The 12,800-nt window shown below is 34.7% G+C and overlaps 1 protein-coding gene and 1 long non-coding RNA gene across 3 annotated transcripts; both read left to right on the top strand.

Moving 5' to 3' along the window:
* Positions 1-688: 688 nt before the first annotated feature.
* On the top strand, positions 689-8,862 carry LOC130662667 (counting factor associated protein D-like). Of its 2 annotated transcripts, none has more exons than XM_057461570.1 (10): positions 689-1,951; positions 2,258-2,518; positions 3,098-3,273; positions 4,062-4,305; positions 4,794-5,121; positions 5,833-6,035; positions 6,330-6,421; positions 7,077-7,238; positions 7,664-7,853; positions 8,440-8,862. In XM_057461570.1, the coding sequence occupies exons 1-10, from the start codon at positions 1,843-1,845 to the stop codon at positions 8,625-8,627; spliced, it is 1,953 nt and encodes a 650-aa protein (XP_057317553.1). In that variant the 5' UTR covers positions 689-1,842; the 3' UTR covers positions 8,628-8,862. The 2 variants fall into 2 exon arrangements, with proteins under 2 accessions (XP_057317553.1, XP_057317552.1); XM_057461569.1 differs by having other exon boundaries at positions 2,255-2,518.
* A 1,319-nt stretch (positions 8,863-10,181) lies between these two features.
* On the top strand, positions 10,182-12,553 carry LOC130662666 (uncharacterized). Its single transcript, XR_008989071.1, has 3 exons — positions 10,182-10,849; positions 11,687-11,775; positions 12,267-12,553. It is a non-coding gene; the product is annotated as an uncharacterized LOC130662666 (long non-coding RNA).
* Positions 12,554-12,800: the final 247 nt, after the last annotated feature.

Here is a 12,800-nt window from a genome sequence, read left to right as displayed (position 1 = left end):
ATTTTTGAACTAAACTTCTTCTCGGGATGTACAACATACCTTTCTGCAAAAGTCTTTGAATTTCTTGGTTTATGTTTTTCTTCATGTGAAAGTAAAATTGGAGTTGTTTGGTATTTATAAATTGGAGTTGGAACTCAAATTCACAACGTCTCACGGTGTTTAAAATTAGAAATCTAGTATGTGAGGTCCATACACGTGAAATGTTTTTTGTCGCTAGATTGGTTAGACCATGGAGACAAACATGTGTTGGATGTTTCTCCCAGACCTGCGGTGGGCTTCGAGGCAGCTTTTATTTCATTCATTCCGGATTGCAGCTTGTCACAAAAAAGCTGTTATGTATCGAGAACACTTGTCGGAAAGGAGATGTGTTGGAACCTTGGCGGAAGAAGGTTGTAACTAAGTGTTTTGATACTGCTGGGATTTTAACTCCCCCTTCGTTTTTTTAGGGGAGAGTGCTCTGCGCTCTTTGGAGTTTACTAACGTAAGAATAATATCATTGCAATTTTTGGGAGACATATTTTGATTTATTTTAAAAACCAGCTTGCAAATTATATTGCCAAGCCTTTCAATTGCTTCTAGCCTGAAAACTTTTACAGTAATAAGAGCGCTAGCTAGTGGTATAGCGCATATGAGGGCGTGGCCAAAATCATAGGGAATTAACATCACCATCACGGTCCTGAGAGTTGTTCGAGGAAAGCCATGTCTACTAGTTGGTCCAGAATTGTGTTTTTAGCAAGAGATTCTCCACCCTTGTTGCCAGGACCAGAAAAAGTAAAAAAATTGTCTTGTTTTTGTTTCAACAACGCTAACTTTTGCTGTTCTTGGTATATTTCCACGTGTTAAAAGCCGAGACTGATGATTTAGCGTTTTCAATCCTGATTTATTTAAAAAGTTTAAGGTAGTGGTTGACAGTGTATTCTCAGTTGTAGACGGCATTTTCACTTCGCCATTGGTCGCAAAGATACTAGGGCAAACATTAAAAAAGAAGTTAAAAAAAACGCTTGTCTGATGCTTGCATGAAAATACCTAACAAGCTCTTGGGACGAGGTTGCTATAAACTACTTTCTTATAAGATGAACGCGTACAAGCAATCTAAAAAAACTGAAAGAAAATGTTAAAAGACGTTACTGCCGTAACTCATCCTCGTCCCCAGGACCTTTTGCCATCTTCTCAAAACAAAAATGCAAAAACCATGGGGATAAAGGTGTGTCGTAACTGTAAAGCTAATATGTCATTCTCGATTCAAGTCATGTTTAGTTTCCGTTTGTAGCCTCATAAATTAATAAAACAAACCAACCTCGTAACCAGTGGTTTTCTCTCTTTTTATTTGGGAAATAAAATACTAAAAATGATAAGAGAGCCCTGGAAACAAAGTTGACGAAAAACCAGGAAACAAATAAATTCACACACACTATAAATTTTACAGAAGGAGTTTTAAAATCAAAGCTAACAAAAAAGGTCTGGGTCCGAAATAAAAAAAATCAATAGTATATCGTTGCAGCATTTTATATATCAGAGCTTTCATAACAGCGTTTGAGGGTTAGCACGCTAGCTTGATTGCACATATATCAGTAGAATTGAACTCGGCATTTTTCATGCCGAAAGTGAGCGGAATATGTTTATATCGGTACAAACTAACCAAGCGTTGCCGTTTTTCTTTCTCATTGCATAGCTGCATGCATAATGGCGAACTGGATGTGCAGCCATAGCAAGATTAGAAAATAAAATTTTAGATTTATCGCAAACAAATAAATATTTTGGAAAGAAGGATAACTTTTTGTAAACATTATTAAACAAAGGACTTTACATACGCATCCTTCGTCTCCATGTCCGCACAAATATATGACAGGCGAAGGTAACGCAACAGATAAAGATGAGAAAAAGAAGAAAACTGTTTTTTCATGTCGATCTGCAAATTTTACACGTTACTTGATCTTACTTCTTTCAACTGGTAAGTGCACCGGCGTGTACATTTGTAACTAGCATGTTAAGTGCATCTTCAAGAAATCATTTCAAACCATTTAATGTCAATGTAGTGAAAACACTTTTACCTAACTTTCTTGCTGCAAGCGAACTAGGGGAGTTGCAAGTCAGAAGTTTCCAACGTGTTTACAAATACTATTGGAGATATTAGTTTTTGCAAGCGGGAATAACCTTTAAATGCGGCAGCAAAATATAATTATGTATAAGCGCGTTGGCTTTGACACTTGTGTGTATGAAATATTTGTCAATTTCTTTTTTCTTCTGACGCAAGTAGGGATATTCATTCTTGGTCAATACAAATTCGCCGGTAGTGTGATATTTTCACCGTCATTGCATACATTTGAAAGAACATTCACGAAACAACGCCGAAATCTTCACGATGATCTGGTGAAACAACGGAACGTGCCCACTCTTAAATTTTCAACAGAATATCACGTGACCGGGACATTGAAGTTACCTTACGGGGGCATCATTGAACCGTTTGAAGCATGGTATTCAGCAAAAGAGAAAATGAGTAGGATCGATTATTATGGAGGTAAATTCGATTGTGTACAGTTGACTCTTATTAGCTTGAATGCTTCGTATTTCCACCACTTTCCCATTGGGTAAAAATATTTGATTTTCAACCTCGATCCCAGGGCTTTTTATCTCCTTTTGACATAAGAAACAGCGAGAAAGAAAAATTACCATTTTGTCTCGCCGTTCCGTTGTAAAAAAGAGACAAAGAGCCTAGAGGTCGAGGTTGTTCGATTTCTTAAATATTCTAGGGTAATTATTATTCGTTGCCCTAAATTCTCGATATCATCAGTACTTCCCCCAAACCCTACAAAATAACTTCTAAGATTAAGTTCTTGTTAATTACCATTAACAATAACTGGAAGAGGTCTACGTAATATCACATGGCACATTTATGCTCGTTGTGATATGCGCATGCGCATATCCAATAAAGCACTTGTATTCTTCTACAGAGTCCGAATAGAAACTACGGTTTACACTATATGAGCGCCATAAAACATTCATAGAAAAACATGCTCCGTTTTACCGCCACATTACAAATCGCTAAGAACGAAGTACAATTACCTTTCGAGTGGTAATTCAAGTTATGTTGTTATAGGAATGGATAGAACATATCAACGAGAAGACATAGGCGATTATGGATTCGCTGCTAAAGTGATTCCAGAATACTCAGAAGAAAAGAACAAAACATTTCGTGGTTGCTTACATCACGTTGGTACGAAGAGATTTCCGATACATGCGCAAAGCATAGTTCCGTCCCCGAAGCTCTTTAAGGTCAGTTAAACTTGTAATCCACAGAGGTTTTAATTACGGAAAATATAAAAAAAGAGTCAACCAAACTTCGTATCCAGTGTTCCATAGATTATATAAACAGTGCAGATACTTACTGCATCGGTAGTCAACATAAGAAGTGGTAGATGCGCGTCCAGCCTTGTCATCAGGACTTGTTAGGTTTTTTATATTTTCTTAAGTCGTCCAAATATAAACAGACTAGCAAGTCCTGGAGGCGAGGTTGCGATGCATCAACTTCGTCAAACCACGTATGAAAGTTGTATTTCGTCTGATGAATAAATTAACATATAAATTTATATATAAATAAATTAATATTTTATAAATAAGTCTCGATAAATTACAGCATTGCTATTAGTAATTTCTTAAAAGATCGTTGTTGCCTGATGGCTTCAAGGACTCATATATACAGAAGAATTTGGCATGTAGGAAAACGCGATCCCCCTACAAGAGCCTGGCTCGAGCAAACGACAACACCAGGACCCCAAAATGTTACTTTTGTCAGATATCTTCACATCAATTATATCTTTTTAAAACGAAAACCAACCTCGTCCTCAGGGCATGTTGTATCTTTTCTGATATCGTATCGCGTCCCAATGTCAGAAAAGATACAAGATTCCCTGAAGATAAACTTGAACGGAGATATCACTCGCTTTGCGTCGACGGAGATTGGCATTAGAAAATATATTTATTAGATCAGTTTTTTTAAATTGTTTTAACTGCAAAGAGGTATACGTTTTAGACATTATTTGTCCTTTTTGTTCTCTTTTTAGTTCAAAGGCAATTGTGAGCTGAACGACAGTATACCATGCTGGAAATGGATGCACAAGTTCACCATCTTGACAAAAGTAAACACGTACACGTTATACACTACACGTAGTGACCCAGCATCTCCACTGCGGTATGAAATGATGGGTTATGATACTCTTCTGACGTCATATTATGATAAATATATTCTACAGTACAGAGCTTTTGAGCCTTGGAATTATGATTTCAGCACCATGGAAATTCCAACAGGTACGTGACTTGTCTGTCTATTTGGTTAATAGTATTTTTTGTAACGTGGTGTAACACAACCACGTTGTTCCTTTTTGATTATTTTGATAGCAGCGCTCCATAATAACGGCTCAGGGGCCAAAGGGCTATGGGGAGAAAATGGGGCAACAAAGTCGCTGTGCAAAACGTGCATTGACTTCCTGCTCATAAGTAAATGACTTGCTGATGCTTTTCCGACCCCGGAGCTATTGAGATAAACCTCAAAATAAGGTTTTGTCTTCAAGAGGTCTGGGAAATAGAATGTTGTTAGCTTTCATTACGTTCATCCTTTTAGACAACGTCCATCCATTATACACTCATCTATTTTATGCCCATTTATTTCACATGGACCCCCTCCCCTTCCCCTGTCTGCATATATATACAAAGCCAAGGGCGGCTTTGGCGACCCTGTTGCATATACCTTAATCCTAGTTGCGCTTCGTCATTCAACAGCTTGTTTTCTATTTTAGAATTACACTGTTTTGATTTGAGTAACAACGAAGCAAGTGAGGCAACGGTTTCATCGTTCAATCCCATGCTTGAATTTATTTCGCACCAAAATGGTCACGTTATGACAGCTCTAAACAATGATACCAATAAAGCAACAATGACGTCATCAGATGACGAAATCCCAGAAAATTTTGCTTATGACACAGAAGAAGGGAAACCGTTAGGTTCGCATCATTTTGAACTGGTGATAGAGACAGTATTTCGAGATTTTAAAAACTTATTTAATAAGAATTATAAAGATGATGTGGAACATGTGAAGAGGAAAGATATTTTTCGACATAATTTGAGGTAAGAATTATTTAAGGGGAATAGTTGTTTGTCCCTGTGCAGGTATCATAAGCACTAGAATTAAACTTTTCGGAATTTAGCATACCGAAAAATACAAACGTGTTAATGAAAATTCTTGATTCACCTCGGCGCCTTTTTTTTCCTTCTTCACGTCAGCAATTTTTTGTCGACGTGGTTTTTGTTTAAGCTAAATGGAACTTGATCTCACAAAAGTTTTGCTCTCGTTTTCTCCCTTCAATTGTTGTTCGTGTATTGGAGTTTTTGATCGCGAAAAAATATATAAATTGCCGGTGTAACAAAAGTTTGCCGTCGTATAAAATGGCGCCGACGTGAAGTAGATTGAATAAGATAAGCAATTGTCAACATTCTCGTTTCCAGGTTTTTTATGGCGTGAGATTTGTTATCGTAGGCGCCATCGATTTCATTAAAATGCAAATTACCCGGGAACCAGATCGAGTTGCCGGAATTACCAAAAAAAAGAAGAAGAAAAGTGATAGAGTGTGCATTAAAACAAAACCGAATTCTCTCGTTGTGTGACAAGGTTATAATATAGGTTATAGTTCTCTATTAACGTGAAAAAATGCTTAGCGACAACCTCGTTCCCTGTACTATTTGTTTCTCAACATCGCAAAGCTATTTGATAGTTATACTTTTTGGCATCAAATAAAATTTTATACGTTTTAATTTTTCCCTTTATGTATTTTATGTCAGATTTATTCATAATTTTAATCGACAACATCGTCCTTATAAACTGAAGATGAATCATTTCGCTGATGTTACTGATAAAGAAATGCAAAAATATAAAGGCTTACTGAATGAAAGCTATTATGATAATTCTGCTAAGAAGTTCGTTCCACCGAAAATCGATGTTGAAGTAACTCCGATTCCTAAAACTCTGGATTGGAGAGAGTATGGTATGTCAATTGTCTCTGTTGATTTAAACAAACCCATTTCTAATATTTTTGAAAGGGAAGCTTTACTCTATGTTAGGAGATGGGGACCAAGTTGTGTAAATTGTCGCTTGTTCTTTGGTTGTTCTTTGACTTAAACCTAATGCTTGTAATAGAGGATCTTCTTACTCTATACAGAGAATGGGGACAAAGTTTGCACAATCAAAATAAAATGAGGAAAAAAGGGTGTATGATGAAGGAGAACCCTGCAACTTTAATGTTCATTAGCCTAAATAGTTATTTTGAATTAATTTCTAGGAGCGGTTGCTAAAGTGAGGAGCCAAGGTATTTGTGGTTCGTGTTATGCATACGCTGTCACTGGTGCTATTGAAGGGGCGCATTACTTGAAGGTTAGTACGGTGATTTTTTGTGAATATGCTGTTCCTGTTTCTCCACACACAGACACACACAAAGATGAGATGTACGCGATTTTTACTTTTCAAAAATCCCACGCTGGCAGTAAATAATATTTTATTTTATAATATAATTTCTGAAAAAAAATATTTAATTGACGAAAAACCATTAGTATTTTGCATTTTTTAATAAAAGAAAATATCGCAATTTGTTTGAACAATTCTTTGGACACATTTGGCTATAACTCTCAATCCACTTCCCTCTGAGATTTTTTACCTTAAAAGAAAGCATCAGTCAATGCCTGAAGACATACGGTATATAAAATTGTGATGTAGTCTTTGCCAACCTCGTACCCAGTGTATTTTTCTCGCTTATTAAAAACGGCTCAGTAACCAAAACCCCCTAGGGGTAGTCTTTCGTGTCTTGAAATTGCTTAGAAACGAGGTTGATAGAACACGTGTGTCTATAATATAATACCCGTATAAGTCTGCCTGTCTGTCTGTCTGTCACGCAAAATGGTAGCTTAGCTGCGCAAGTATTAAGACGCACGCAATGCGGTATAAAAAGATTGGCGAACCCGTGGTTTTTCCACGGACTAACGACTAGTTTGCAGACACACCTTCAAACGTGCATTTATTTGGTTTCATTTAGACTGGGGACATGGTTGACTTATCAGTCCAACAAATCGTCGATTGTTCATGGGGTTTTGCTAATAAAGGCTGCAAAGGTGGATACCCATATCGGGCTATGCAATGGATAGTTAAACATGGCGGCATAGCTACGAGAAAAAGTTACGGAAATTATCTGGCACAGGTAAGTGACGAATACCGGGCGTTAACAAGACCAGGATCTGTCAATAGAAATATTCGTACATGTCAAACTAAATCTATTTTGATACCAGGACCTGTATCCTAATACTTTCTTATCATATAGAGAGAAAAAACGCTAAGGTCTTTGGATAAAGGTTGGAATTGAATAACCTTTTCTTGTTAGTGGCTGGAGACCTACATGATTTTTCTTTTATAAGAATATGGTTTATAAGATTCATTCATGTTTTTTAATTAATAATTAATTAATTCATTCATTCATTCATTCATTCATTCATTCATTAATCCATCCATCCATCCATCTATCCATACGTTCATTCATTCATTCATTCATTCATTCATTCATTCATCCATTCATTTTTTTATTTATTTATTCATTTATTTTTATTACTTATAATTTCTCTTTTACAGGAGGGATACTGTCACTTTAGCAACATCACAAATGGTGCAAGTTTGGAAGGATACTTCAATGTTTCGGCGGGAAATTCCACTGAATTAAAAATGGCACTTGCTCTTTACGGTCCAGTCACTGTTCTTATCAATACTCGTCCCAGATCTTTTAAATTTTACGATAGCGGTGTGTATTACGATAAGAAATGTGGTAAGTTTAAAAATTTAAAAAAAGTCCACTTTGCGTTTTTTTAAGAGAAGAACTTTGCCAACTAATAAAAATCCTTTTACTATATATTCAAAATGTCTGTTTCGAACAGCTGCTCGAAGTCAGCTACTAAAGTGTCCATATTAACGAATCAGGTTACAATTTTTCTGCGAAGGAAACACTTAGGAAAACTCAACCTTGATATAAATTAAAAAGGTTTTTCGTTCAAGGAGGAAAACGTGTTAAGTGAAAAATCCTCTTCGCAAAGAGAGAGGCAAATCCAAATACTATTTTAACCATTACCCTCAGAACTTTGATTACTTGATTATTAGTTGTAAAGCTAATGATTACTGTTGAAAACACTAAATCACTGACAAGCGAACAAAGATTGCAATTTTTTTAACTATCTTCAGGGTAATAGATTTTCTCGAAAACCAATTTTTGCGAGAAATGTTTCGAAAATAAAATAAAATTTCGCAAGAACTAATTTTCGCGAAATTGGCGAGATTTTCAAAAATTAATCCCCTTAAGGTAACTCACCAAAATAAATCATTGCATGACAGTGGAAGAATAACGTTTTGTTTCTTAGATCAAAGACTAGACCATGCAGCACTGGCTGTAGGTTACGGAGAAGAAAATGGACAAGAGTATTGGCTGATTAAAAATTCTTGGTCTTTATCTTGGGGTTCTGAAGGTTTTATCAAGATATCAGCAAAGAATGATAATTGTGGTGTTACTCAAAAAGCTGTCGTTGTTGAAGTGAAAAAGAAAAGTTGATGCTAGATTTTTTAAAATCTATATCCCTTGAAGACTTTATGTAATTTTGACAACCCGTGTTTTTATAAGAAACTTTTTAGCTTCAGCGCCTAAACTATGACAAAGTTTTTCCAAATATTTATAGCGCCTGACAACTTTTTCTACCTTGTTAATGCTTTTCACCAAGAGCCCTGTTAATACATAAATTTAGTTTTTCACTTTTGTCAATATCATGCAATTTAGCACCCTTATCCCAACCTTATCTTTCTTAAAATCGTATTTCTAATATAAAAAGACGTACAAATGTTTCATTTCCACTTACACCTGATTCAGGTCTTCAGGTAAAGATAGTATTCAAAATTATTTAAAAGTATTCGGGTTAAATAATGAGGTAGAAATGTTCTTTTTGGAAGCAGGTGGGGACGAGGGGTAAATAGTTAATATGGCAACTTAAAAATGAAAAAAAAGACTTGCAAAATATTTACATATTTATCAACCTCGTTCCCAGGGCATTTTGCCTTGTTAATCACTCCGTAATAACGGCTCAGGGGCCACAAGACCCTGGGGACGAGGTTGCATATTTATGTCATGATTGAGACATTCACCTGTATTATTTGGACTCATTTGAACAACATCAACTGTGAAAGAAACATTGGTGTGAGGGGGTTAAGTAAAACGGGTTAAATATCGTGTTTAAAATAAAAAATTATTAAGTTGTAATTTTATGATAATAATAATTATTTATTGTGTATATTATTTTTCAGTAAAATTGTAAATATTAGGTATCAACAATCTTGTTGTCGTCAAAGTTGTAAATCATAACCAAAAAAATAAACATTGAGAAATATTTAGTTTTAGTAACCTTAACATTTCAGGAACCGTGGCGCTGTATGATATTTGATAAAAAAAAAAACACTTGCCCTGGACTCGAGGTTATTACGTCAGTCGGCTTTAAAGTTGACGTTGTGGCAACGTACGTCACAAATTGACTATAATGCGCTGATTTCTTTTTTTCAAGGAATACGAAAAATCAATCGAACTTTTTATCTTTGTTTGCTGTGGAAATTTTTGCCTGTGAACTGGTCTTGCTTAGTCATATCACTGACACCATGTTCTCATAAAAGAAGCATAAAAACAGATCCACTAAAATAATGTACAAACACATCTTGTGAGATATGAAAAAAAGAAGTTTACGTTATAAATCATGCATGGATAAAATATTGATAAGCTCTACAAAACATGTAATGACGGAGCATAATTTATGAGACTTCTCTTTAAAGACTTGCCCTGGAAAGTTTGTGCAACATCGTTCCCAGGGCTCTTTATGCCTATAATTTTACACCTGGCTGGAGGGAAGAAAACCTTCAGAAGCAAAGTAGTCAGAGACACCTTTATACAGTGTTTACAGATCGATAATATATATTTCAGAATGAATATAAACCATGAGACAAAGGAGTGGTATATTGTTGTCTTATTTTCATCACCCTCATTCTCAGGGATTTTTGATATTTGATCTCATACCAAAAAGGCAAAAAACCCTGGTAACGAGGGTGACATTGCAAGGATTTAAAATTTTGCATCAAGAAACATTCTTTGATCATTGTCATCAGCGTGATCAATTTTAAGCCAGGATAGTAGGATGGAATAATGAGATTCTCTATTTTTATTAACCTCAAAATATAAGTAAAACTTGAAAGACATTGATTAAGTAATTTTGTTATTTAGCGTTTGCCAGCGATTTAAGATTATTTCTATTTTTCGTTTTTTTTTTTACTTTTCTAAGTTCCTTCTCAAGAAATTTTCTTCTTTTTTGTGTGAAACAACCCTGAAAACGTGGTTGATTTTTGGACCCGTTAAAGTTTCCACGTAATCATCTCAGAGGACTAAATACGAGGTAGCAAAGCTTAGGTACTAGTATTTTTTAAGTCTGCCTTTAACTTTACAAACATAAATTGATAATTTGTGTCAAGAGAGAGAAATGGGCACCAATTAAAGATTAATGTGGTCTTTGGAACGACCGCACGGAATGTGTCATATTGACAGAGTGCTGATTTAAAATTAATGTTTTCTTTCAACATGGCTGCAAAATAAGTGGGAGAATGATTGAAAGTTTGGGGATTTTTGTTGGTGTAGTTGCAGCTCTATCTGCAGTTATTCTTAGAGTCACTTGCATAAAACCTCCAGATATATTACAACAAAACGAATCTGAACATTTCAGTCAATCACCACAAGAGTTTTGAAAGGTAGATGATTTATACGAAGCTGATATACTGATCTGCACTCTCTGTGTTTCTTTTTCCTTTACATCTGTAGTGCAATTTTTATTTCTTTGGCGAACAGAAACTCTCTCTTCTTTCACGATAGCTACAATCTCTTTTCATTTCTTCTGGCCACTCTTGTCCCTATAGCTTTTTGAGATAAACTTGAGAGAGCTCTGGGGAGGAGAGAATGCATCCTAGTTTTAATAAAACCCGTGAAGTTTTCCAAGATGGTCGAGAAATCAGACATTGAATGCGGTTGCATAAAGAAAATTGGTAGAAAAAATTGCAGATTAAAACCACATTCTTTTTTCAATAATACTTTTTTATATAAATAAATACAATTTTAAAAGTAACCCTTCAACGATACTTTGTCTTTTACAGTTTAATCCTAAAGTATTTCTGGATAGAAAAATATATAAACCTTGTCTACTAAAAAAAATTAATGTTGATAAGGAAAAATTTCTATGTTATTTCTTTGAAATTTAAGTTGGTGTCCGATTTGTTGTTTGAGATAATGTAGCTAAATATAATACTATGAGAATTTAAAAAAGTATAATAAATAAATAAATAAATAAAATTAATTATTAAATATTTCTATCCTTTGGTGCAAAACTTATAAATTTATAATTTCTGTCATTGCTGGAAAAATTCAGCGTTCATTTAAGAAATTTAATATTTAATTTTTTTGAAACACGAATTTCATCATATATTTTCCCAGAACGGCTTTAAACCTTCAGCAAAACTTCAGTATTTTCTCGATGCACAGTTAAGAGTCCTGGATACTGGTTTGGTGATATCAAAATTTTATATTTTATTCAGTATTTCATCTCAATCATTTGCAAGGAGACGAAAGTTGTAATTTTGAAAAAGAAATAGTTGGGGACAATTCTTGTTAACGTAAAGTAAAGGTATGGAATATAGAAAGTTAAAGAGATTGTATAGTTTACGTTCCAAATTGATGATGCGAGAAATTCTGATATTTTGTAATTTGTCTTTACAGAAAAAAGAAGCGTATATAACACTTATAACGCTTAAAGGTTGGTGAACCATTTATGTGACACATGAAAAAGGTCCATTACAACCTTGTTCTTAAGACTTTTTTTCTCTCCCTTTAATTGAAAAGTTCTAAAAACATTTTGGGTTGGTTGTACTTATTCTCGTTCCCAGAGCTCTTATATACCTCGAGTATAGTACTTTCGAATTTTATCTCAAAGAGCTCTGGGGACAAGAATGGGTTGTGCTAAAGCAAAAACAGTTTATATTGTCTGAGTTACACTATGTAAAAACTTTAGGCAAGCAGAAGCCTCGGAAAAAGACAAAGTGACGAGGTTGCAAAAACAAAAGATAAATAAAATTTGCAAATGAATAAAATATTAAATTCTTAATAACTTTCTTATAGGTCAATCCTCTTGGAAGAAAAGTTACTTCCCGCAGCGTGATCATTCCCAATACATACGCACATTATCTCATCGATCCAGTAAAACAAGATGAATTTGTAGCAAGTGCGACGTTCTTTCAAGTAGTTTAAATATGCCAAATTTTCTGGAATTTCTTGGACTCATAGCTATACCAATTTTATTACTTTATGGAGTTTTCAAGATGTTTACAATAGCTGTGCTAATTCTTTAGGCAACGTTTTTTCAAAAAATGTACAAGCTGAATGAAAAAGTAAAATAAAATATGTTTGTTCATGACTTTTTTGTGTCCAATCAAGGAGATTTTAAAATTAGATATGATAATTCGAATTAAGTATATACAAACGTTAGCGAAATTTAAGGAAAAATTTTCTGCACTGGGCAATTACCTTCTCTTGATGTTTTTGGTACTACCGAATGTAATAAGCGTATATTTTTACAGAGTTGCTTCTAGATAACTGTTAATTCTCATCCCTTTTTGATTCATTACCTTTCCTGTGTGTTATTTTTCTCGCGTG

Source organism: Hydractinia symbiolongicarpus, chromosome 10, assembly GCF_029227915.1.
Source record: "Hydractinia symbiolongicarpus strain clone_291-10 chromosome 10, HSymV2.1, whole genome shotgun sequence".
NCBI lineage: Eukaryota > Metazoa > Cnidaria > Hydrozoa > Anthoathecata > Hydractiniidae > Hydractinia > Hydractinia symbiolongicarpus.
Note: the sequence above shows the minus strand (reverse complement) of the source record. Positions and strands in the feature narration are given on the sequence as shown.

What these genes read in the sequence shown, in the direction of transcription:
- LOC130662667 (XM_057461569.1), top strand. Translation starts at nt 1,843, where the DNA reads ATGACAGGCGAAGGTAACGCAACAGATAAAGATGAGAAAAAGAAGAAA. An exon ending in ATTTTTCGACATAATTTGAG is followed by an intron (nt 5,122 to 5,832) that starts GTAAGAATTATT and finishes ATTTTATGTCAG; the next exon opens with ATTTATTCATAATTTTAATC. An exon ending in GTATTACGATAAGAAATGTG is followed by an intron (nt 7,854 to 8,439) that starts GTAAGTTTAAAA and finishes TTTGTTTCTTAG; the next exon opens with ATCAAAGACTAGACCATGCA.